This window comes from Phyllostomus discolor, chromosome 11, assembly GCF_004126475.2.
Source record: "Phyllostomus discolor isolate MPI-MPIP mPhyDis1 chromosome 11, mPhyDis1.pri.v3, whole genome shotgun sequence".
Taxonomy (NCBI): Eukaryota; Metazoa; Chordata; class Mammalia; order Chiroptera; family Phyllostomidae; genus Phyllostomus; species Phyllostomus discolor.
In genome coordinates, this window is record NC_040913.2 from 78,773 (window position 1) to 102,430 (window position 23,658).

Consider the following 23,658-nt stretch of genomic DNA (forward strand, 5'->3'; position numbering starts at 1 on the left):
TTAAGACAAGAAGTACTTGTTTCATCAAGAGGCCGGCACGACCCCACCCCAGAGGGGCAGCACCCAGACGGCTTCTCAGACTGCGGGAGGTGCCGGGCCCACTGCCTTCGGTTCAGCTTCTTCCTGGTCCAAGGGACCGAGGTCTGCACAGGGAGGACAGGGAGGCCCCCCCTTCTCCTCTCAAACACTCTGCGTACTAAGTTCCACAGAGGGTGACAAGCATGGCCATGGCTGGCCTGCAGGAAGCCCGGGGGGAAGGGCCGTGGTTGCAGCAGCCCCTCCTGTGGGCACCAGTGCTGGGAGCCCTGCAGCCCAGAGCTTTCCTTGCAAGACGGGAACGGTGGCGAGGTGGTGGCGAGGCGCCCTACCTGCGTTCCTGGCCGCCTTCCTCTCGTGGCCGCTTCCTCTGGCAGATTTAACCTGGTGGCAAGGGTTACTTCAGTGCGAATGCGTTCCCAGCTTAGAAAACACGGACCTGCAGAGCATGGGAGGCCTGCTCTTCCCTCCCCGCTGTGACCACCAGGCAGGCTGCTCTGCTTGCCAGAAAGCGGCAGGAAATGCATAGCCATCACCTGTCACCTTGAACTTGGGGTGGCTGAGCTTCTGAGCTTCGGAGCGGGCAGAGAGGTTCCAACATGGGGAACAGGGATGGGCATCGGCCCGCCCACTGTGGCCCGTCACACGATGGAGCCCTGTGGGTCGAAGGAACGGGGCAGCTCCACAGGACCTGAGAAGGGGCAGGTCACCCCAGATTATTTTTTAGGTGTTACAGTGTGTGTGGTGTGTGCAAAAGGAGGAAACAGGCAAGAGGGGAGACTACTCTGGAAGGGTAAACAGACTGGCCACAGCGGTGGCCTCAGAGCCAGAAACGGGTGTGGAGGGGGATTCTTTCCGTGAATACCCTTTGGTAACTTCTGAATTTCTACCATACATGTAACTCAAGTCTATTTTTAAACAGTCTACAAACACATGCAGAAAATGGGGGTCACCTGCACAAAGCTGTGATTCCAATCCCTTCTCCTCCCTAGAAGCAGAAGTTGGGGTCCTCCTACTGCCTCCTGCTCCCCCCATCACTGCCCACTGCAGCCTAATTTCCCACCCCGGCCACCTTGGGCCATCTGCCCGAGCCTCCCACCATCCCACAGAAAAGCATTGCCCATTCCAGCACTCCTCAGCACCCCTAAATTTTAAATATCTGCTCCATGTTGTACTCTCGGAACCATGCAGAGCTAATCAACTCCAGCGAAAGTCCTCCCACCCCAGGTACATCGGCACACTAGCAGTGAGCCTCCGCCAGAGAGCACAGACTCTAGGGTGGGTGCGGCAGAGCCACAGGCAGGGCAGGGAGCACGGGGCTAGAGGGGCACGCACCCACGGTCCTGTCCAGCCTGTGTGACTTGGGGCGAGTCAGTCACCTCCCTGGGCCTTGGCTTCCTCACCTTGCACAGAAGGGGCTGCCACCCCTTGTCCCGGACCCCACGTGCCACCATCTCCACCCCATGCTGCCACCCCTTGTCCCGGACCCCACGTGCCACCACCTCCACCCCATGCTGCCACTCTCCTCACTCCCACCCCCTCGGGGCCTGCTTCACACTGGGTGTGTCCCACAGCACCATCTGAGAAAATACAAGGTGAGCCGTGTGTAATTTCAAACATTCTAGTAGCCCCACAAAAGTAAAAGACACAGATTAAAATAATTTTAATCATACTTTTTAATCCAATTATGTCCAAAACATCATTTCAACAAGCAATCAGTATAAAAAGTGAGCTTCCCTTTTCTTTGGTTCTAAGTCCATGAAAGCCCATGTGTACCATATGTGTGAAGAGCATCTCACTCAGGTCCAGCCACATTTCAGGGGCTCAAAGAGCCACCTGTGGTTCCAGCCACCACCTGGCAGCACAGGTGCCCGGTGCCCTGACCTCGTACACCCAGAGCTAAGGGTGGACAGGAGAGCAAGGCTGCCTCCTGAGAAAAGTCAGAATCCCAGGGAGGTCCTGGTCTGGACCCCTTGTCTGGCCGAGAAGGCAGGTGGGCGGCGTGCAGGACAGACACCAGAGAACCGGAGAACCGGGAGGTTCTGTGGGCACAGCAGCGATGCTTTACACTCGGGGATCTCACGACACAAGCCCCACATCCTTTGTCTTATCAGCCGCATGGACTCATTTCCATAAACACCTCTGGACACCTCCCTCCCTGGCACGCAGCCGGGCAACAGGGACACAGCCCCTCCCAAGGGCTCCTGCTCAGGTCAGGACAGCAGGTTTGACGCCTCGTCCCCTGGGTGGACACGGAGGCCGAGAGAGGTCCAACCTCGTTCCAGCAGCCACACAAGTGGCTGGCGGTGGCGCAAGGCCCAAAGCTGAGCTCAAACACAGCAGCAGACCATGCCTCCCAGTGACAAAGCTCACAGATCCTGGAGGGACAGAAACTTTACAACCACGAGGCCATGAGGTCACCACGGCAGAAAGGGTATGAAACGGGCTGGAAGCAGGCGACATAGAGAAGGGATTCCCAGGGGTAACCTCATGTGGTCCAGAAGGCTGCGGGGCTCACCAGGCAGGAAGGGGGCTGGACACTCCCAAGGGGACAGCAGAGGTGTACTGGGGGCACATGTGTACGGACAGAGGCCTGCGTGGCGGGAGGCAGCGTGTGAGCCAACCCCAGTGCCCAGGAAGCCTCACAGCACTGGGTCCTGGCCGTGAGCAGGACCGGATTTCCACTTTGTAACAAGTCCTTCTGAAGGAGACTGGAATGCTGCTCTGCCCCCCTCCTGCTCCCGCTCCCCCTGGGCTGTGATATTTAGGAGCACTGGGGACTGGTTTCCCAGTTAGAGCACAGTTTGGGGGCTTAACCTCAAGGGGCTGACTTACTCCACCCCCTGACCTAGGAGACGTTGATGACTTTTGAAAACCAACCCATGGAAGGCTAAAGGCACCTACTTTGTTCTCAGCTTCAGCAGACAGAGGTCCAGGGGCGGAAGGATGGGGTGGCCTTCAGCCCAGAAGGCTGGCCCCTGTCCTAGGGCAACAGGTGTGTTACCTTTACCTGTGCAGAAACCTGCACAGAAACGTGGAGGATGCCCTTGGCCGGTGACAGCACTGTCTTCCAAAGCCTGTCTGCCCTCTGCTCGTCCCTCCAGCTCCCGATCACCCAGTTCCGTTTTTGACTTGTCAGCCTCTAAGGCTGGCCCACTTTTCCAGGCCACACAAGCAGGAAAATGTGTGTGTTACACAAGCAATAGATTCTAATTAGAGCGGGACGCGGAGAGGGGGAACCAGCCACGGTGCCCGCCAGGTGCAGGCAGAACCGAGAAAGGGCCACTGGACAAAGGGCAGGGCTCCCCTGCGGTGTGGGGTGGGGGTGGAGAGGGCAGCGACACCGGGGGAACAGAGCAGGGCTCGGCCACACAACCTGGAAAAGCACGCTGGAGCCCGGGAGCGCCCGGCAGGGCCATGTTCCCTGCTGGGAGGAGCAGAGCAGATGCACTGAAGCTCAGCAGTCCCGAGGGTGGCTCTGAGAGCCGGGCCCTGGTCTGAACAGACCGGGGCCACAGCAGGTGCCAGCCCAAGGCAGGACCACAGGAAGAGTGCTCAGAGGCCACCAGACCAGGGCACAGGGAGGAGCAGGGGAGGGAGAGATGCCCTCTCGGTCCTGCTTGGCCCAGGGACAGGCCTCCCCGGGGCAGTTTTCCAAGGGCCTTTTCTGACCTTCAGCTTCATCAACACCCCGACCTGGGGGTGCAATGTCCCATGGGCGCACTGCGTTCCCAAACCACGGGGGGCCCCTGGGAATGGGGGGTACCGAGCCGCAGGACTTGTGCCCTCTGGCCCAGCCTTGTCTCTGCATGACCTGCTGATGCCGACCAAAGTGGGGTGCTGAGGGACAGCCTCCACACAGCGAGAATGAGCTGCCTCCCCACCCAGGGCCCCGCCAGCAGCAGGAAAGGGGCCATGGACGGGCGGCTCTGATGCAGGCGGTGGAGGGCGGAGGCCACAGAGAAGACCACTCAGTCGAAGATGGGGGGCTGGTGGAGAGGAGAAAGCAGAGCCTCCCGGAGGCGGTGGAACAGCTGAGCCAGTCTGTAGAGCGAGGGCAGGGAGGACGGGTTGGCTGCAGAGAGAGAAAGCCGTCAGCCATTGGCAACCCTCCCGCCTCCTCCTCCCTCCTCCCCCTCCCTCCTCCACACTCAGCCCACTTCCCGCCACAGAAGCTCTGCAACCTGGGCACAGGCAGGATTTTTAAAGTGTATTTGGATGCTTCATGTTATGGGCTCCTCCTCCCCTCCCCAGCAACAAAGAATTTCCCTTTCTCTAGGACATACTCTGGAATATTCTTTCTTCACCTGGATTACAATGGCCTTAAATTTACTGAGAAAAAGATTCAAATGTATTATGTTTTCATTTTTTCGATGTACAAAAACTGCTAATGTGGCTGCTTTTGATGAGATGAATTTGAGAAGAGACTTTCTGCTACATTCATTTCTGTACCTTGTATTTGGAGTCGTGTGACAGTATCACCTATTTTTATCATGTTAATTATACTGCAATGAAATGAAGTAAAATTTACCTCTTTGGAATTAAAGCTGAGTTGGTTTTTAATTATTTGAATTACTGTTTTCTTTTATTTTTAAAAATTTTATTTATTTAGAGAGTGAAAGGGAAGGAGAAAGAGAGGGAGAAAGATCAGTGTGTGGTTGCCTGTCATGCGCCCCCTACTGGAGACTTGGCCCGCAACCCAGGCCTGTGCCCTGACTGGGAATCAAACCAGCGACCCTTTGGTTTGCAGGCTGGCACCCCATCCACGGAGGCACACCAGCCAGGGCTGATTTTTTTTTCTGTTTTAAAAGGCAAATGTTATTTTTAAAGAAAGCTACCAACGGGTTACCTTCTGCATAGCCTTCCTGTTGGGTGCTAACTGCGGCCCATCCACCATCCACTGGTTCTCCTTTCCCACAGGACCACTGCTGCCCCGCCAAGAGTCAGGATGGGGGCGGGGGGAGGCAGGACCCCCAGCCAGGGCCCTACTGAAGATGTCTGAGCAGCCCTGCAAACAGCTCCAATGGCCCTTTGCCACACACACTTAGGGACCAGTGTTTGGGACTAACAGGTTTCTTAAAGTCGTAATATGTTTTTCTAAATGTTTACCAAGTCTCTGGCACAAAGCAGAAAGTCAGAGGGGAGCTACGAATGAACACAAAACCGCCGTCACGTGCCTGACAGCTCGCCAGTGGTCCCTCCCTGAAGCAAACAGAGCTCCTTGGGGGGAATTCCTGGTCGGTGTTCAGTGAAGGGTGAGAGGGACACCCCTGAGCTCTAGTACGTGACAGAAGGTCACTGACTTGGAAAAAGGGAAAGGAGGGAGGGGGACGGAAATCCGAAGGTTAGACTGGCAGTTTTAAATAGTTTCTGTGACTATGGGCTGGTCACTTTTCTCTGGGGTCCTCAGACTTCTCAACCAGAAAGGGGAAAGAAGACAAGGGGCCTGGAGCGAGGGCTGCCAGTTTTCCTCCAGCTTTGAAGGTTACATCACTGTACCCTAAGTCTACATTCACGAGAAGAGTGGAGATTAGATCAAAACGCACAGAGGAACCGAGAAAAAAGTGTGAGCGCGTGTGTGCCGACCCTCCGTCCAGGGCTCCCTCTTCTGAGGAGTTAATCCTCCGGATGGCGGGGGGTGGGGCACTGCTCCTGGAGTACCCAGCGGGCTCAGGTCTGCCTCCCCACTGTGGGGAATGGAGCGTGAGACCATGACGACGGTCTGCAGGGGGAGCTGCTGGAATCAACTACAGAATCCTCTATAAGGTGGAATAGTATTTGGCCATTTAAAGCCATGTTTGAAAGAACAATTATGATGTGCAAAATTCACCCGGATCCATGTAGCTCCATCCATAGATACAGGCTGAGTGTAACCACTGCAATAGCAGACTTACAGGTGATTTGTTTTCTTCCTTACACTCTTCCCTGTTTCCCACAATTTCTAAAAAGTACATGTATTTCCTTTACAACTCACAATGTGTTAAATTAACCGTTTTAAAAAGGTTACAATGAGGCAGAGTTTTGGACTCCGAGGCTCTATTCTGGGTTCACCCTGGATAAAGGAGAAGCTGGCACGGGTGACCATGACTCAGGGTCATGTCCGGGGTCAGCAGGTGGACTGCTCCCAGGTACCCTGCCAGTCTCTCCTGGGGGCCAGCCGGCTCCTGCTCAGGCCCGGCAATCCCTCCTCACCGAGCCGGCCCGTGTCCACGGCCTGCCTGGAAGGGTGGGCAGGGACGTGGGCTGTAGCACTCACCCGGGTCGAACCTCACCAGCAGGAGGCAGAGGACCAGGGTGGCCAGGAGGCTCTTCTTGAAGGGCAGGGATGCAAAGTGGCTCAGCACAGAGGCCCACAGGCGGCGGAGCAGCGCCAGCAGTGACAGGAGCTTGCGGGAGGTGCCTGGCCCGGAGACAGAGCGTCACTGCAGAGTAAGTCGTGGGAACCGCTTCCCTGTATCTGAGCTTTGGGCTCGGCTGTGAGATGAACCAAAGGTGACGAAGATGGTTCACTCCTGTGATTCGTAAAGTGGTTCCAAAGGACGGACTGGGCCACCTGAGTGTCACGTCCTGGAGGAAGGACTTCAACAGGCCACATCTGCTCAGCTAGGTAAACCTGGCCTATCTGGTATTTTTCTAAATAGCCTCATCATTCTAGAGCATTCTTTCTGCTCTGGCCTAAGCTGCATACGGAGAGCCACACAGAGCAACAGGTCTCCAGTGTCAGGTCAGCACATCTCGCCTGTGCCTGTGTGTGAGCTGGCACAGAGAGGAGGATAACGGCCCCCAGGCCAGCACGGCACAGGCCAGAGATCCAACGACAGGGCCCAGAGGAGGGGGTGACTTTCAGGAGAAATGGGTCAGGGCCCCGAGACCCCATACGGAGATTCTCCTTCCACTGCCGACATCGGAGGGTCTGGGCTCTTTAAGCGACTCCGTGGGCTTCCTAGCCTGGGATTTTGGAGTCGCACATACAAAGAACGGCTCCCAGGCTCCCAGGCATGCCACAGTGGAGTGAGCTCCAGGGGAGAGCCCACAGCTGCACCTGCCAGAAGCCGCAGAAGGCCGACACCCTACCTTCCTGGTTCAACTGCTGGTGCTCCTCAGAACCAGTGGGTCGGTGCCTCTGCTGGTGCCTTGCTGTGCAAATGGCCTGCAGGGCGTCCAGCCGCTGCTGCTCGCTGAAGGCCGCCGAGCCCACCAGCTCCTCAGCCTCGGACACGTGGCCCAGAGGCAGCAGCACACGCTGCAGGTGCAGCTCCGCCAGGGCTGGCCACTCTGGGAGGCCCTGGTTGTCTGGGTCTCGGAGCCAGGCGCGGGCTGCTCCCAGCACGGCTCCGGGGTCTTTCATCTTGCTGTATAAAAGAAGGCTGCAGCCCCCAAAAGAACAGTCAGCGCTGCACAGTGGGTTCGCTCTCAATACCAGCCCCCTCCTCTCCCACTCCTGCCTGTGCCCCCAGCCCTGCCCCGTGGAAGGTGGGCAGCGCAACAGTTAGGAGTTCCTAGGAAGTAGCAAGAAGCCCTCTCTGCTCTGGCCTGCCACCCTCTCATCCCGTGTCACACCTCCCAGTGCCACTGCCCTCTCTCTCTTGCCTCTAACCCGCTCCTCAATCCCCTTCCTCGTCCTTTAGTGATGTTTTCAGGTTTGGGGGAGCGGGGAGAAATGGAAAGCCTCAGATTTGGAGGGGGATTGTGGGGAAGGGGAGAGATGCAGGCGGAGATGCAGGACGACAGGAACACCGTCATCTCTGGAAGATGCACTGAGTCCCAGCAGGACCTACCACAGCTCCAGCACTTTGGGCGGCAGCTTTTCAGGGGCCTGGTAATACTGAAGAACCCAGGCCAGCGCTTCTCGCCACCGGTCCATTTCTGCCAGGGCCTGGATCCCCACCACGCAGAGGGAGCATTTCACCTCTAAGAAGCTGCCAGCAGAAAACCTGGTTCAGGTTGGGAGGTGGCGCCCCTCCACTTGCACTCACACCTCCGCCCAGGGCTGCTCTTCCCCAGCTCCCAGCCTAGCAGCCATCACCTCCGTCCTCCCCCCTCCCATTCGGGTGGGCCTGGCTGAGAGAAAACTGCCCCTTCTCCTAGAAATTAGAAGTTCTCGAAACCTCCTAGAGGCGAAGCGGCTGTTGCCCAACCAGGCGTGGGGGTGCAGAGGCAGCTGGAGCCAACAGTTTGCTCAGTGGAGAAATGGGCCTGGAGCCTAAGGGTGGGAATGGGGGCAGCACCCCCAGGCTCCCAGAATCCCAACCTTCAGCGTTCACTGCAACAAGCCCCCCAGCCCCTAAAATCACAACCAGGGCTCCCCAGTTCTGGGGTCAGCCTCTGACAGTGATCGAGTCCAACTTTACATCCCACAGAGAAATGACGCCCTCAAGTCTCAGAAGAGGCCAGCACCTCAGAAAGGGCCACAGAGGACAAGGTTTTCTCCAGGCTGAATCTTTATTTTTAAGGAAGAGAGAAACACCGATTTGTTGTTTCACTCACTGATGCATTCAGTGGCTGATTCCTGTATGTGCCCTGACCTGGGATCGAACCCTCAACCTCGGTGCATGGGGACGATGCTCTAACCAACCCAGCTACCCGGCCAGGCCTTCCAAGTTGATTCTTTAACTCACTTCTTCAAGAGGGCCGGGACCCCGTCCCCAGTCCTCCTCGGCCACGACCAGAAGTGAACAACTTGGGGACGGGGAATGGAACAAGGAAAGGACTGAGCCCGCCTACGGAGAGTCGAATACTTTAGATAAAGGACACCTTCCCATGGCGCCATCACACTGGGGCAAAGAGCTGACCTCGGGGACCCCCGCTGCAGAACGGCTCCCCGGGCACAGAGGGTGGCAGCCCGAGTCCCCCCGCCCCTCCAGCGAGCCCCGCACGTACGCGCCCGCCCGCTCGCCCGCCAGGCCGCCGGCGCTCAGGCTCCGCGCCGCACGCTCGCAGGTGCGCAGCGCCGCCGGGAAGTCCAGGTACACCACCAGGAGGTCCGCCGCTTCCTCCAGCAGAGCCGCGGCCGCCGCGGGCGACAGGGCGCCCTCCACGCCCCCCGGCGGGGTTGCGGGGATCGGCGGGCTCTTCATCGCAGCCCGACTCGAGGCCTGTCTGCACAGGTCCGGGTGGCCGCCTCCGCGGAGCTCCAGTGCAGCCCGACTCCGCCTGATTGAAGCAGGGGGTCCCCCCGGCCCCGCCCACCACCCTTCCCGGGCCCGAGCGCCGGACCACACAAAGATCCGGGCCGCATCCGAGGCCAGATCGGGGCTCCCCGACCCCGGGAACCCAGGTCACAGCCGGCGTGCAGAACGACTGCGCGCCTGGCCTACTTTCTCCACCCCACCGCCCGTGCGGACCCACCTTAGCCCGGGAGAAGGAGGGTCCGGGCTCCTGCCTACAGACAGCGGCTTACTCGGGGGCGAAACACACTACAGCTTGCCTACACCGCGGCCCAGCAGCCCGCTTCCGGCGGCGCGCGGGCCTCTGGGAGTTGGAGTTCCCCGGCGCTGGGCTGCGTAGCCCTCTTGACGCAGGTAGGCAGGTCGGGACTACAACCCCCAGGATGCGCGCACCCCAGACACTGGCGCTGGTCCCGAAAGACCAGAAACTGCCCCAAGTCAGGGACTGTGCTGAGGAGTGGGTTGGACCCCTTGCCAACCTGGCGGGGCTGAGACCAGACTGCAGGACGGAGACGGAGCTGCACCCGCGCTTCCGAGCACTCGCGGGGTCGCGATGACGGCCGACCGGGAAGGGCACTACCTCCCCCGCGCTCAAGGTGTCCGCGCCCCAGGCTCGGTGCTGCGCGCTCCGCGATCATCTCGTTTAGTTCTTCCCTCAGAACAGCCATCGTCCCCGCGACACGGAGATGGAACTGGAGCTCATCTAAACAACTTGGTACAGCCACGCGGCTGGTGACTGAAGTGACGTCCGTCCGAGCTGCGGGACCGGGCGGAACCTGCGCTCTGCTCCGGGCGCGGGGTCAGCGCGGAGCACGTCACAGGAGCCTTCGCTGCGGTGTGCAGTGCAATTCGTAATGAAGTTCCAGAACAGGCACTCCGTACACGATAGCTTCAATAACAATTACTAAATAATTTCACACAAGTACGCAAGTCGCGTTTATGTGTATTCTGGGCTTCACCCAGGCTTTGCCCCGCCCCCCAACTTTATAACGAGTTCTCGTGGCTCTAATTTCTCCCCAGTTCCCTATTTATCGCACTTACTCCTCCAGATTAGCCAGGCCAGGCCCGGGTAGGTGCCAGCTGATCTCACACTGCCCTCCTCTTCACCAGGTTTAGACGCGCCCGTCTGCTGGGACTTCAGTTCTTTGCAGAAGGTCCTCCTGAAAAGCAGAGGCAGAAACGTCAAATCCATCAGACCCTATGGAGAGGGAAGCCTGGACCCCACGACCAGTGAGAGCATGGACTTGGACGTCGCTGATTGCACATGTCCTTTTCCAACACGTGCCCGGTGCCGGGCCCTCTTCTAGGAACGCGGGTCCTCCCGTGAGCAAACGAGACAGAAACGTCTGCCTTTGTGGAGCTTAGGTTACAGGGAAAGGAAACTGAATAGGGGACAAGCAAGTGAAGTACAGCCGTAGGTCAGATGGTAATAAATGCTGAGGGTAAATAAGTGGAATGGAGAAGAGAGATTGAGGAGGACAACCGTGGGGTGTGGGGTTGGTTTCTACCTTCCACTTTGTCTCCTAATAGTAAACCCAGGGCTGGGAGCAGCAGCGGAGAGAGAAAACGTGGTCGTCATGCTCGGAACTGGGGAGTCGCCATTCATTTTGGAACGATGTCCTCGGGACCCACGTACTTTCAGGGTCATTTGTGAGAAGCTTCCCCCTCCCTCACCTGGCAAATTCCAGAGGTAAACAGGGAGCCCTGGAACGTGGGGGTCAGTCTGAAACCGAATCTGCCAACGTATCTTATCAGGTCTGCCTCAGGTCTGACATGTGAATGAGAAGCGACCGCCCCCATACTGACCCCAACCAGCTCAGGGGAAGCCTGTGTGGCAGCCTCCAAAGCTCAGACCTGCAGTGACCACATGGGACGGTGTGAGATGAAAACTTCCTAACCAATGGCAGGTCACGGCGGCAGGTCACAGCACGTAGTCACAGCCTAGCCTGGAATCTTCCCTGATAAAAGTGAATCTTCACCTTAACTGAGCCTGTCTGTTGTCTTTTTGGCTCTGTGATAACACAGCTTTGGAATATCAGGATGAGTTCCTTTTCCGGATCCCTCAGGACACAGGCACGGCTCCAGGGGGAGACCACAAATCTCACTGTTACTGTCACTGTGTTAATAGCCGGCTATTAACTCTCCTGTGACACCCGTGTAAAAGAAGCTTGTGTCTATCATTTTACCTTTGCATACAATCCAAGTCGTTTCCCACTCTGCTTTCTTCCCCCTCCCTAATCTATCACCAAAGGATTTCATGCAACTCCCTTACACCTCTTCTTTTGATTGCACAGTATAAAATACGGCACAAAACTTACTTTTTCCGGATCATTTTCTCATGATGTTGAGATTTTACTTCCTAGCGATTGTGGTCAGTTTGGCTCAAATAAACTTACAAAAATTCTTACAGGTTTGAACATCTGTTCTGCTGACCAACCACAGATGATGAAGACTGTCAGTAATAATATACTTATTGGACTGAAAAAAATCTGCTTCTGAAGACTGGGTTTCCAGGTCTTTCCTGAAAAGTCTGGAAAGCAGCAGGAGCACCAGAAGCCAGACCTCAGCAGGTTGAGGGGTCTCCACTTCCAGGAGCCCTCCGGAAGGTACGCCTAGAAGACACCCTCTTCCTTCATTCCTCACAAGAAATGTCTTGCTATCCCCGTTTTTCCCAGGAGGGGGCAGCACAACCTCAGAAGAAGCAGACCTGCCAGAAGTGAATTTGCCATTTGGTGGCGCCATAGCAGCCAAAATGAGGTCAAGATATTTAAGGGGTGGGTGGGGTGCTCACAATATGATTGTGTTCTATTTCTGTGTTTCCACCAATTTTTGACAATTCAGGGCTCTGTTGTAGTCTGTGTGTTGCCACTTAACCTTTAGCACTGTGATGCCCCCAGACTGAGCCATGCCCTCACATGCAGCGTGGTATTTGTCCTTGCATCAGGCAGGGTGCCCGGTGCATCTGTCTATCACCTTCACCTGTGGATGTGGATTTGCTCAGCCTACTTGGAACACATGAACACATGACATATTGGTGTTTTTGTAGCAGAAAGAGCGCCAGACAGGAGGTTGAACTACACCAGTTAGAATTCTGTTTCCCTTGGTCATTGAGCCAGGTGACTCCTGGGAAGTCACCAGACTCCTCCAAGCCTCAGTTTTCTCACCCGAAGACACAGGGTGACTGTGAGGATCAGAAGAGACCATCTAACAACCCAGTGAACTCTAAGTCACTGGAATATTTCAGGCTAGTCTACGGTGAGGTGGTATAATATATGGGGAAGAGAGTAAGGAGAAGAAAGAATCTCATTCCACCTAAAAGTTCTGTAATTTTACATTCTGACCTGGAATCTGACTCTTGACTCTTCCTTACAGAGGTCAGAAGCGCCCCCATCTGTGGCCAGCCCAGCCTCTCCTGACACCCCCAACCTGGTGCTATATTTCTTGAAAATAGACAGGATCCCTACCTGCCCCTGTCAACACATCTCAGCCAATCAGAGCCCCTTAGTACAGGGACGTCGGTGGTAAAGGTCTGAGTGCAGCAGGATCATGTCCAGAGTGGACCTTTGGCCAGAAGCAAGCCAGGGAGATAAACACTGGCAGGGTGGAGACAACGTGTTTCCCAGATGGCCACGGGTGTGCCTCTCCCACACCAGACCTCCACTGGTTAGATGGCACTTTTATGGTTCTCTTTAAAAGCCTGAGCTTGTCCAGAGCAGAACTCAATTGTCCCTGCTCGCTCCTCTGCATGTAGACACAGCGGAATCCTCACCTGTCTTGTGTCTAAGAAGAAATCTTCATAGTCTTACTTATTCCACATAACACTGTACAGCAGTAGTAATGACGGCTTGATTTATACAGTACTGCATTAACTGTGTGCTTGGTGCTCTTCTGAGTGCTTGACATCGAACTCACCTACCATCAACAACCTGGGGATAAGAGCTTGACGGTCATTCTTATTTTGTCAGAGAAGAAAGCATGGCTCAGAGAGGCTTCGAGACTTCCCCACCAGAAGCACATGACTGGGACCTAAACCCAGGAGAGGTGGGCCCAGCGTCGTTCTCCTTAACTAGCACCTAATATCAGCTCTACAGCATGCTTTCACTTGCTCAGTCTGAGCTTGACAGCAAAACGGCAAGCAAGGTAACACAGATGGTGGGGGGTGGGGAGAAATGTTGGAATTTCCAGAAGTCTTAATTTTCTTTACCTTACCCAGGTGATGAAAGTCAAAAAAGAAAGTTACGCGAGAACTCAGAGAAGAGAAGGGGCAGGCCTGCCGCCGGCCCTGGCAGCGCAGTCGGCCCTAAAATGGGATATTTTACTCAGTCAATTTCAGCAAGTACAGCAAGTAAACAAATCTGCCCAGCACTGTCCCATGTGGCCAGAGCCTACAAGAAACAAAGTAGCAAGTCTAAAATAAATCAGAGGAGCTGCGGTTTGCCTTTGCATTGGCTCTGGTTCCTACTCTCAGACCAGGAGGTCAAGGGCACTGTGGCGCTCCCACCCCAGCCCAGCGCCCACGGCCTGCAGAACCCCAGCCCCACTCGGCGCCTCTCCTGGAGCAAAAGGAGAACAGCGTCAGACAGAAGAGTCACGTGAGCAAAGTGGGGCAAACAGGCACCTGAGCGTGTATTTTAACCCATGACAGTTGAATTCATTTCAAAAATCGTTAAGGACTACTCGGCCAAGCTCCAGTCTGTTGGCTTTTCCTCATCAAATTGGTGTGCTCGGGGCAGGGATGGCAGGGAGGACCCTTCCTGGGGTTCCCACAGCACAACCCTAGGGGGAGCCCTTCATACAGAATCTTTGCAAGTGGCACACACACGGCAGCTCACTTTTTCTGGGGACAGTCTCAGTGGTTTGTGGCAGCCGGAAGGAGCCAGCCCTCTGGCCCCAGGCTCTGGTCCTCCTTGGGGATGGGCCCCCAGCCAGCAAGCTGCCTTCCAGCTTGTGGGGACTTGTCTGTGGGAAGTTCTCTGGGGGGAAGATTGTCGTGAATGGTGAGGCACACTGTCACCATCCCTTCTGCATTGTCTTTCTGGGAAGCAAGCTTGTCCTCTGTGTGTCTGGCTCTCAACTGGGGTGAGATCGTGCCAGCAGACTCCAGGTAGCTCGCCACTCCCTTGCCCTAATCCCTCACAACACAAGGCGGCTACCTGGACGGGCGAGTGAGTGGGTGCATTCCCCTCTCTGACAGCCAGAGCCCACGGGATCAGGAAGAATGGAGGTGGAAAAACAGGAATCCCGTTACCATAGGAAACAAGGCAGTTCGTGTGGACACAGGCTGCGACCGAAACCACCCTGTTATTACAACCTGCGGCGTAAACAGAGATGAAAGTTTGTCTCTGACTCTCTGGCCGGGTCACCCCTCTGGTTCCTCCTCACCAGCACCTGCCACCGTCCTCGCACACACCACTCCTTGCTGCCAGAAGTCCCTTTTCCACACCCAAGAAAACACACTTCATGTGGGAAGGCCATCATATGCATCCTCCTAGAGGGTGCATTGCAGCCTGAGACTGGATGGCTCTGTCTGCTTTGTTCCTCTCTTAACTTTTTATTAACGTGAACATGCCAAGTAACAATATTCCCAACAAGACAGAAGAGTACACAAGAATAAAAAGGATCTGAAATCCCACCATCCAAGAATGACCAGTTGTGACTTGGTGACGAACATCCCTCCATAAACACACGAAGTACATATGTGTAATTACGCATAATTACGTTGCCCTGGATCCTGGCTTATTTACTCACAGTCTGTCACGCAAGCCCTTTTGATCCTTCTGTGGATTTGGTGTTACTGCTGCCTAAAACATATACTCCTGCTGCCGCTGGTGACAGTGCACACGTTTAGCGACCTCTGTTGCAGGAAAGCAACTGTACAGCCCAGACGCTGGAAGGAGAATGCAGTGGGGCCCGTCTCCTGTCTTTGTGTTTAATTCTAACCCTTTCTCACATTGGTGCAGAACCTTACAACTTAAAAAGCGCCTTCGGCCCTGGCTGGTGTGGCTCGCTGGACTGAGTGCCGGCCTGAGAACCAGTAGGTTGCCGGTTCAATTCCCAGTCAGGGCACAGGCCTGGGTTGTGGGCCAGGTCCCCAGTGGGGGGGCTCAAGAGGCAACCACACATGGATGTTTCTCTCCCTCTCATTCTCCTTCCCTTCCCCTGTCTCTAAAAATAAACAAAACCTTTTTTTAAAAAGCACCTTTACATTGTTTTATGTGATCACCACCAAGGGAGGTGGTGGAATGGGAGCTGAGTGATGCCCCTGCAAGGACAGTGCACTCCGGTCACGACTGTGTCAGATTGACACACGCGTCTCCTGACCCCTCACCATCCCTGTCAGAGAGGTCACGTAGCCAAGGCTCGAGAGGTCATGCAACTTGGTCAAATTTCCACAGCAGATCCAGGTGGAATTCTGGTCTCAACGGGTCTGACTTTGAAGTCCCCTATTGTTCATCAGGGCTGCCTCTAATCACAGCTAACTTTGCAGGGCACTTTGCAAAACCCCCAAGGGACGTGGCGGGCTCCACCTCACAGATGCAGATGGTGGCCATTGGCTGGGGGAGAGAACTTGCCTGGAGGCTTGGGTCCCAGGTCCTTCCCACCGTCTGGATCCTGGGCCGGCTGCTGTGGCGACAGGCTGCACCCGCCCATCTCCTGGGATTAAAGGCGCCTATCTCAGCCGTCTTCTACCAAACCTCCAGAGAAGGGAGCTCTCATTAAGGTCTTTCAAAAGTCACGCAGCAAACTCTGTTTCTTCTCCTGAAGGAAGGAGATTGGCCTCATCCGCAGAGGCCAAGCCCTTGGTCACGTTCGGGCATGAGCTAGGAGGAGGCGAGTCTGTGCAGCTTAAACCAGGTGCAGATCCTCCTCTGCGTACGACCTTCTTGTGCTTCTCACGTGGGGCAGAGTCGGTCGGCCTCACCCTGTCCTTCCGGAGAGGAGGAGAGAGGACGTTTATTCCTGAGGGTGTGAAACCAGAGGGGATGGAAACGATGCCGCGAGGTGCAGGGAACCGTTTAAACGCAGGGCCGGTGGGAGGCGTGTCAGGAATTAAAGGGAATCTTACTGATCTACAGGCAAAGAGTTGGTTTGTGGAGGCAGTTACAATGATCATTTTCCCTTTTAAATATAACAGTCTTTATTTAGAAAGCAACCCCCACTGGGATGCGCTCAGAGCACTTAATGTGTGCTGGCTAATACTCCACCCAACAACCTGGCAGTTAGAAAGATGGAGTTGCCCCCATTTTACAGATGGGGAGACCGAGTCACAGAAGGGCGGTGCCTTGCTCAGAACCAGGGTGCAGAGAGCTGGAGGTAGCAGTCCAGCAGCCGATCCCACCGGCACGGGGCTCCTGTCCCCAGACGTCCTCCGGGGAAAGCACAGCCTGCCTGCCACCACAGAAAAGCAGCCACCTTCCCGGGACTACAGCTCCCGGCGGACAGTGGGAGCCCACTCCAGATTCCCAAATATGGAGAAGGACTGAGCTTTGGGAGAGGAACAGTGTGCTCACCCTGGAGAGGGAGAGGGAGGGGGAGGGAGGGAGGGGGAGGTAAGTTTGAAATATTTAACTCTGTCAGCTCAACGTCTGCCCAAGTCACGATCCACTCATAACCCTTTCCCTAGGGCCTCGCTCTGTGGATCAGCCGTGAGTTCGGCAGAACCCTGTTTCGTCCTGAGGCTGGTTAGGTGTGTGCCACCCAAGGCTGCCTCTGTCTCTCGGGGTGCAGAGGAAGGAGGTGGGGGAAGAACGGCCCTGCTGCTCCAGGAGCAGACACCCCAGGGGGCTCGCTGAGGACAGGGTGAGCCGCTGCAGTGGGACCAGGGCTGCTGGTCGTCTGTCCTGGAGGCGGCTGAGCCTGCCCGTCGGGAAGGCAGTGGGAACCTGTTCTGTCTTCATTCTGTCAACAAACATGTATTAAAGTGTCTGGGCTTCGTCCCCGCCTGGGGTGCTGAGGGGGATACGGATCCTAAGACCTGAGCTCTGTCCTCAGGACGCTTCGGATTAGGGGAGGGGGTGGGCATGCAGGGAATGAGAGAGCAAAGGGGAGAAAGAGACAGGCAACGCTAGGCAGCGTATGATTATTTACACTTCCCACCCAGCATGTAGCTACCTGTCACCCACCATGGGCCAGGCACTGTTCAAGCCACTTAGAATACAGGGTGCACCCACCGACAGCTTCGGCTTCTATAGGCTGTACCTGCTGGTGGTCCCAGGACTGCTGCTGGGGGACACTTCCACCTGAGGGAAGACCATCAAAGAGCAGAGCTTCAAGACGGACGTAAACTTGGTGAGGTGACTGGGTGAGCCAAGAGCAGGAGGAAAGGGGGTCAGATCTAGGCTGGGGTCGAGCTGCGCCTGATGAGGACCAGAAGCACCAACAGGCTGCACCCACCCATCTCCTCAAATTAAAGGTGCCGATCTTGGACGTCTTCTATCAGATCTCCAGAGAAGGGAGTTCTCATTAAGGTCTTTCAAAAATCATGCTACGAACTCTGTCTAACATGAGAGTCTCTGTCTAAACATAACGGAAACCCTTGCTTTCCAGCAGAGGGTTGACGTGGTCTGATGTCAAGTGCCAGAGGGCAGCACAGACACCGGAAGGCGTCAGGAGTAGTGTGGACCAGAGGTGTCTCTGGGCTGGGATGCACAAGGAGGCTTTCCCAGCAGAAGCTGAAGCAGAAGCTGCCGATGGTCAAACACAGTTCTGCTAGAAAAAAGAGGGCTGTTAGGAGGAGCTCCAGGAGCAAGGAGTGGTGCTAGCACAGCACACGACAGGTGGTTCGGGGGGTCTGACGAGGGTGTGAGTGTGTGGGGGAGCAGCGGCAGGTGAGCTCGGAGAGGCATGGTCAGGGAGACTTGCCACCTCTCTGTCAGCACGTTCTGAGCCTTAGATCACCGAGACGGGAGACACCCATGTGCAGAGCACCCCTGGCAGGCCTGCATGTCCCCACCAGGCAACGCTTTCCCCTGAGAGGTGTGTTGCTGAGAAGGCATTTGAGCGCCTCGTTAGAGTCACAGCTCCAGAGGGTGCCCCCCCCAAACGGCAGCAACCACAGGTGCACAAGCAGAAACACTGGTGGACATCGTGGAGCATAAAGCACAAGCCCGCCAACAGGTGACACGTGGCACTCATAAACATGCTTTACCTCTGAGGTCCAACTCTGCTGGGAGGAATGGCGGCAGAAAAGGGAGAGGAGTGGGGAGAGGAGAATGGAGGGAGAGCTGGGAAGGAGAACGGGGGCGGGAGGGGCTCCAAGGGGAGGCCGGGGAAGGAGTCCCTAGTCGGGGTCACCCTTTCACCGGGCAGTGAGGGCTGGGGGAGAGGGGCAGCCAGAGGGGAGGCCCGGGCCCCTGGGCCAGCGGAGCTGCTGGGCGTCCCAGGGAGTTGCCCTGGGGCTGTGGTCACACCTGCAGGCGGTGCCTCCCCGGTGCCGTCCGTCCTCGGCCTCAGCCGGGCGCCACACTGCGGTCTGGCCAGCCCTGGCCCTGAGACGCGTACTGGGCGTGAAGAATAAGCTGCACCTCACGCAGGGGTCTCGTCCTAACTGCTCCCTTCCCCCTGAATCTGGGGGAACCGCAATTCTGTCCTCACAGGTCAAAGCAGCCAAACACAGAAGGGGCTGTGCCTGAGCAGGGCGTGGCTGGCCTCTGGCGCCCGGCCTGCTGCCCGGGAAGGGCCGGGTGCTGGGTCTGGGGCTGGGCTGGGCTCTGCCCGGCTGGGCTCATTCTGGATTCTCGGTAACAGTCAGCAGCAATAAAACATCCCCCGGGCTGTCTGACTGACCTCCCACATCCCGCAGACAGGGCAGACCGGCTGGTTCCAGAGTGCGGCCGCGTTTCTCTCCGGCCTGTCCTCCGACCCCACCGTCGCTGCGACGGGGTCGGGGCTGCCCTTCACTTCCTGTGGGAAACACAGTGGAGCCTCGTCTGAACTCAACTTGTTCCAGAAGGCTGTTGGAGGGGCAATTTGTTCAGAAACTGAATCCTTTTTTCCCAGGTACCTGCACAAAATGCTGTCAGGTTGAGAACCGAAGTTTTGTTCAACAACTGAGACAAGTTTTCCTTGAATAACTTGGTTGAGAACCGCATTGTTCGAGACGGGAGACATTAGAGAACCGAGGTTTCGCTGTATGAGCTGCCTGCCCTGCTCCCCCGGCGAATGCCCTGTCTCAGAAACCAGGGGGGCGATTCCTGACTTCAACAAGTGAGCCTTGTAGGATGTGGGAAGGGTCCTCGAGATCCAAAGTCCCCGAGCACACCATAGCCGTGCCCCATCGTGCTGGTGGAGAACCTCTGACCCCGACTTCCCTGGCCTCCCCTCCACTGGGTCACTGCACGGCTCACCCCAGCCTGGGCTCTGAGAGGTGGGGCGTGTTTGCCACCACAGGGCGCGGCCACTGCCGGCTCATCAGCTGGTACAGCTGGTAAGATCCTTCGGGCAGTGGGGGCTCGCTCCCTCCCGGGGGTGGGGCCTGCCCCTCACCTTCAGGACCCAGCCTCTGCACCCCCTTCCAGCCTATTTCTTAAGCCCACAGCTCTGGTTGCAAGCCCTCTGGCCTTCCAGGACCCACCCTTGTCTCCAAAACCTGGTGCCTTGAGGGAATTATTCCCTCTTCTTGGGAGCCCTTTCCCATCTCCTGAACTAAGTAAGTCCTGGTGACCCTCCTGAGTTCAGCTCAATCACCATGTGCTCCGGGGAGATTGTCCTGACCCCCTCCTCACCTCTGCGGGGGGGTTAGGTGCCTTCCTGTCTGCATTCCTGGAGCCCCCAGCACGGAGGGCATGGTAGGTAGCACACGAACTGTTTAGTGAAGCGAGTCCCCTTCCCGGCTCTTCACTTCTTCAGGGTAGAGAGCTGTGCATTTCCTCTCTACCTTTCCGACTCCTAACCCCCAGCCAAGTGGTTGTGAGTGCGTGTCGATTGGATGAATGGCCAGGATCCCTGGGCCTAACGAGTAGCCAGGTCCCCAGCAGTGAGGCCAAATACAGAAGTAAGGCTGGGAGGTGACCTCCAGTTGCCAGGCCAACCCCGTCTTCCTGACATACCACTTCCTGGGAAATTCCTTCCCTACCCCCCACCTGTTCATCACCCCCACCTCTCACCACCCTCCACCCAGAAGTCACTGGAGGGGACCGAAGTTTTGCCACCTCAAACATGCCCTTTAGGGCATTGATTTTAAGCTGGTTACTAAGAAACAGAAGACTCAGAAAAAAACCTGTGACCCTTCCCCTCTTCTGCCTAAAGGTGTTCGATGGAAGAAGGAATCCTAGCCTATTTGAATGAAATGTGGCAAACAGGAGGGTGCAAGCAAAAATCTGTTGGCTGGAGCCCCTCTGGGCTACCCAGCAAGAATTTGCTCACCATGTGTTTGCTCTTCCTCACCTGCCTTTGCTTCCCGGAGCCCAGCCCCCTGCACTTCGCCCAGAGTTGCGTGTGAGCCTCCGCCGCCCCGTGCGTCTCCGGGTCTCACATCTCGCGGCAGCCCTGCCTGTGCGCCCCTGATAAAGGCGGGCCTCTCCTCACGCCAACCCGACTCACGCCAACCTGACTCACGTCACTCTGACATCAGCTGGAGGGACCCAGGAGCTGGGAGGAAAAGTATTGTTTTGTGCCCCCACGCTCCCCCGAGTTCTCGTTTGGCCGAGCAAACACTCATTTCTGCCTGAATAACCGAGAAGAAAGCATGTGTGTGCTTGGGTGTCGACCCTCCTTTCCCTCCTCCTCTTCCTAAACCTGGCGAAGGCCAGCTCTGCACCTTTCCAAACCTCGCCTGGATGGGCCTCTGTCCCCCCCCCCCCCTCCCACCTGAACCGAGGGGGGAGCACAACACCTCAGGGCGGGTCTGGAGGTGGCCTCCCGCATCGCCGCCGCCCCCCCCCCCCCCCCGCCCCCAGCCCCACTTCCTTCTGCACTGCTGCCGGGAGGTGAGCTCTGTGACCTCGCCTGGCGGGCACCACAGACATGAGCTCACTGAGAAGGTCAAGTCGCCTGACTCTGGGTGAATGTTTGACAGAAACACCTGCCCAAGCAGAGACGCCGGGGGAACCCGCGCTCCTCTCCCTGCCCACTGCACAGACACTCAGTGGGAGCACGACCTCCACACTCCCAGCGCCTCTCCCTGCAGGGAGAGGTGGGGGTTCTTCCTGCAACTGGGGGAGACTGGGGCCCTGGGCAGCACTTGCAGCCAGCAGAGTCTGGCCCCTCACCCGCCCCAGACCAGACCGGGGGCCAGGACCTCGAGGAAGGGCAGTGTATCCGGTTCTTCCCTGTGACAGAAAATGGGTGCAATGGTCCCTGGCGGCGGGCAAACCCATGCCAGCTGCAGGCTTGTGGAAAAAATCAGCTAATCCGTGAATCATCCTGTTTACACCAGAAACAAGTGGAGACTTTGCACCTTTGATTCACAGCTGGGGCAGAAGCCGCAGGTCGTTGGGAGACACCCGTGGAGCCGTGTTGCAGCCCCTCTGACTGCGGGAGACTCTGGCACCAGGCTTCTGGGCGCCCCTCACGGCGAGTCGCGGGCTCGTCCTGGGTAACTTCCGTGTCCGGCAGACCAACTGCTCATAAACCAGGGATCGCAGCACATCTGTATGCCAGGAAGTTGGCTTACAAGACTGTGACTAAGTTTTTTCTGACGACACAGAGCATCAGAGCACTTCACAGGTAGGAAGTGTGGTTTGGGGTAAAACATTTATTTCGGTAATACGTACTATATGACAACACATACTAACAACGTATTATTTCAATAATGTAAGGCACACGTGAGTACTAGGTCACACTGTCGTGGGCTGTAACCGGACGTGTGAAGGGGGAGGAGCCCTGCCGCCGGCCTGATTCGGAGTTACAAGGAGGTCCTGGCCTGCGCTACAACCTGCGGGAACCTCGAGGGCACGAGCCGCGGGAAGTAAGCGAGGCGCTGCCTGATCGCACTCCCGTGCGGGGCCTCCCGCAGCCTGGTCCACAGACACAGAGACAGAACCGCCGTCAGGGCTGCGGGGTGGGGTGGGGGGGGCAGGTGCCATTTAACAGGGATGGACGTCTGGTGTTGCGGCAGGAAGTGGCTCTGGTGACACCACGCAGTGAACCCTCCCAATGCCACTGAATCCACTTACCACACTTCAAACACTTAACATGATCCAAAGGGCGAATGTGATGTTTTGTGTATTTTCCTGCAAGGGTTAAAGCGCTGTCGGAAGCCTCCGGGCTGCCGGCCCAGCCCTCGGGGACCCCAGGCCCCACGCCCACTCCCCAAGCCGCACCCTGGCCCCGTCTCCCCCGCCTGTCTCTCCAGTCTTGTCATTTCTCTTCATTCTTTTCCTTCAGTTCACTTGCCTTCAGGTTAATTCCAGTTTGCTCACTGATTTTTTGCACTGCATTTTCCAGTCACGGCTTGCCTTCGACATTGCTGTGCAGTGGCTTCTGCAGGTGGACAGCCTCCACCTCCCGCATCCCCACGGCACTCACACGCCGCCGCACTGCACGGCAGAGTGCCAGAGGGTTCCAGAGCACTGTCACGTTTTTTATCGAATTTGACACATGGGATCACTCACAGAGGAAGAAGGAAGTCCTTTGTCATCACCCGTTATGACTGAGGAAACCCGGGCTGTCCAAGGTCAGAGGGGAGGAAACAGCCGAGGCGGCAGGCCTGCTCCCACCTTCCTTCCATTCGCTTCCCTCGGCGCACGTAACCTCCGGGAATGGCGAGAACCAGGACAATGACCCCTGAACCCAGGGCCTTTCGGAAAACAGGGGTGTGTGTTTCCTGGCTTCCCCGGGGCCCTCCGCGGTCCTGCTCCCAGGAGCCCAGTGAACACTCACCCCTGCGGCCACTCCAGCCCCGATGTGCCTCGTTTCTCCCGCGTTTTCTGGAAAAAAGAAATAAAACTGAGTGTCCTAAGGACCAGTGTCAGACAGTGTACTGGGATTCTGCCTTATATTCACCCGTGCTCTCTGCATTGCCCGTCCAGCCCAATTCCTCTTATTGGGTTTTCGGCAGAAATAGAAAAATAAAGCATGAATATTTTTGTGTCCCATCTGCGTCCAACCAAAAAGAGCCTCTCCCTCTGCCTCTCCGGCCCAAAGCAAACAGTCCTCATTGCACTTTGCATACCATCTATCTTCCAAGTGGCCATTTCATTTGTTCTGGTAAGGACCTCTCCAATTTCTCCCGGTCTATTTTTTACTTTAAGGCCACAAGTGGACATGGGTCACCAGTCAGATTCTGGTGAGAGCCAGGGACAGTGGAGGACGGCGTCCTAGACTTGGGGCCTTGCCCGCTCTGCTCGTTTCAGCGCATCTCAGACAGGAAACCCAGCCGGGTGTGTCCACAGAGCAGGGTGTGTGCAGGGAGGCTCCGGCTGCCTCGTCGGCACCAGGGAAGCTGTGGAAAGGCCGTCTGCAGGCCAAAGCCCTTCCTCCTCCCAGAAACGCTCCGCAGTCCCTCTCGCCTCTG

At 56.7% G+C, this 23,658-nt stretch overlaps 1 protein-coding gene and 2 long non-coding RNA genes across 7 annotated transcripts; 1 reads left to right on the forward strand and 2 right to left on the reverse strand.

Moving 5' to 3' along the window:
• Positions 1-1,694: 1,694 nt before the first annotated feature.
• LOC118497280 lies at positions 1,695-22,444 on the reverse strand. Its single transcript, XR_004899801.1, has 3 exons — positions 22,434-22,444; positions 17,906-17,909; positions 1,695-2,404 (listed from the first exon to the last, which is right to left on the reverse strand). It is a non-coding gene; the product is annotated as an uncharacterized LOC118497280 (long non-coding RNA).
• PEX26 (peroxisomal biogenesis factor 26) lies at positions 1,784-9,416 on the reverse strand. 5 transcript variants are annotated; one of them, XM_028526625.2, is made up of 5 exons: positions 8,917-9,388; positions 7,815-7,955; positions 7,111-7,403; positions 6,293-6,436; positions 1,784-4,111 (listed from the first exon to the last, which is right to left on the reverse strand). In XM_028526625.2, exons 1-5 carry the CDS (start codon positions 9,111-9,113, stop codon positions 4,008-4,010), a joined length of 879 nt encoding a protein of 292 aa, XP_028382426.2. In that variant the 5' UTR covers positions 9,114-9,388; the 3' UTR covers positions 1,784-4,007. The 5 variants fall into 5 exon arrangements, with proteins under 5 accessions (XP_028382426.2, XP_035867020.1, XP_035867019.1 ...); XM_036011127.1 differs by lacking the exon at positions 1,784-4,111 and adding an exon at positions 4,522-4,541 and having other exon boundaries at positions 8,917-9,392; XM_036011126.1 differs by lacking the exon at positions 1,784-4,111 and adding an exon at positions 5,007-5,044 and having other exon boundaries at positions 8,917-9,394.
• Positions 10,177-13,638, forward strand: LOC118497279. The gene is made up of 3 exons (XR_004899800.1): positions 10,177-10,893; positions 11,614-13,343; positions 13,417-13,638. It is a non-coding gene; the product is annotated as an uncharacterized LOC118497279 (long non-coding RNA).
• Positions 22,445-23,658: the final 1,214 nt, after the last annotated feature.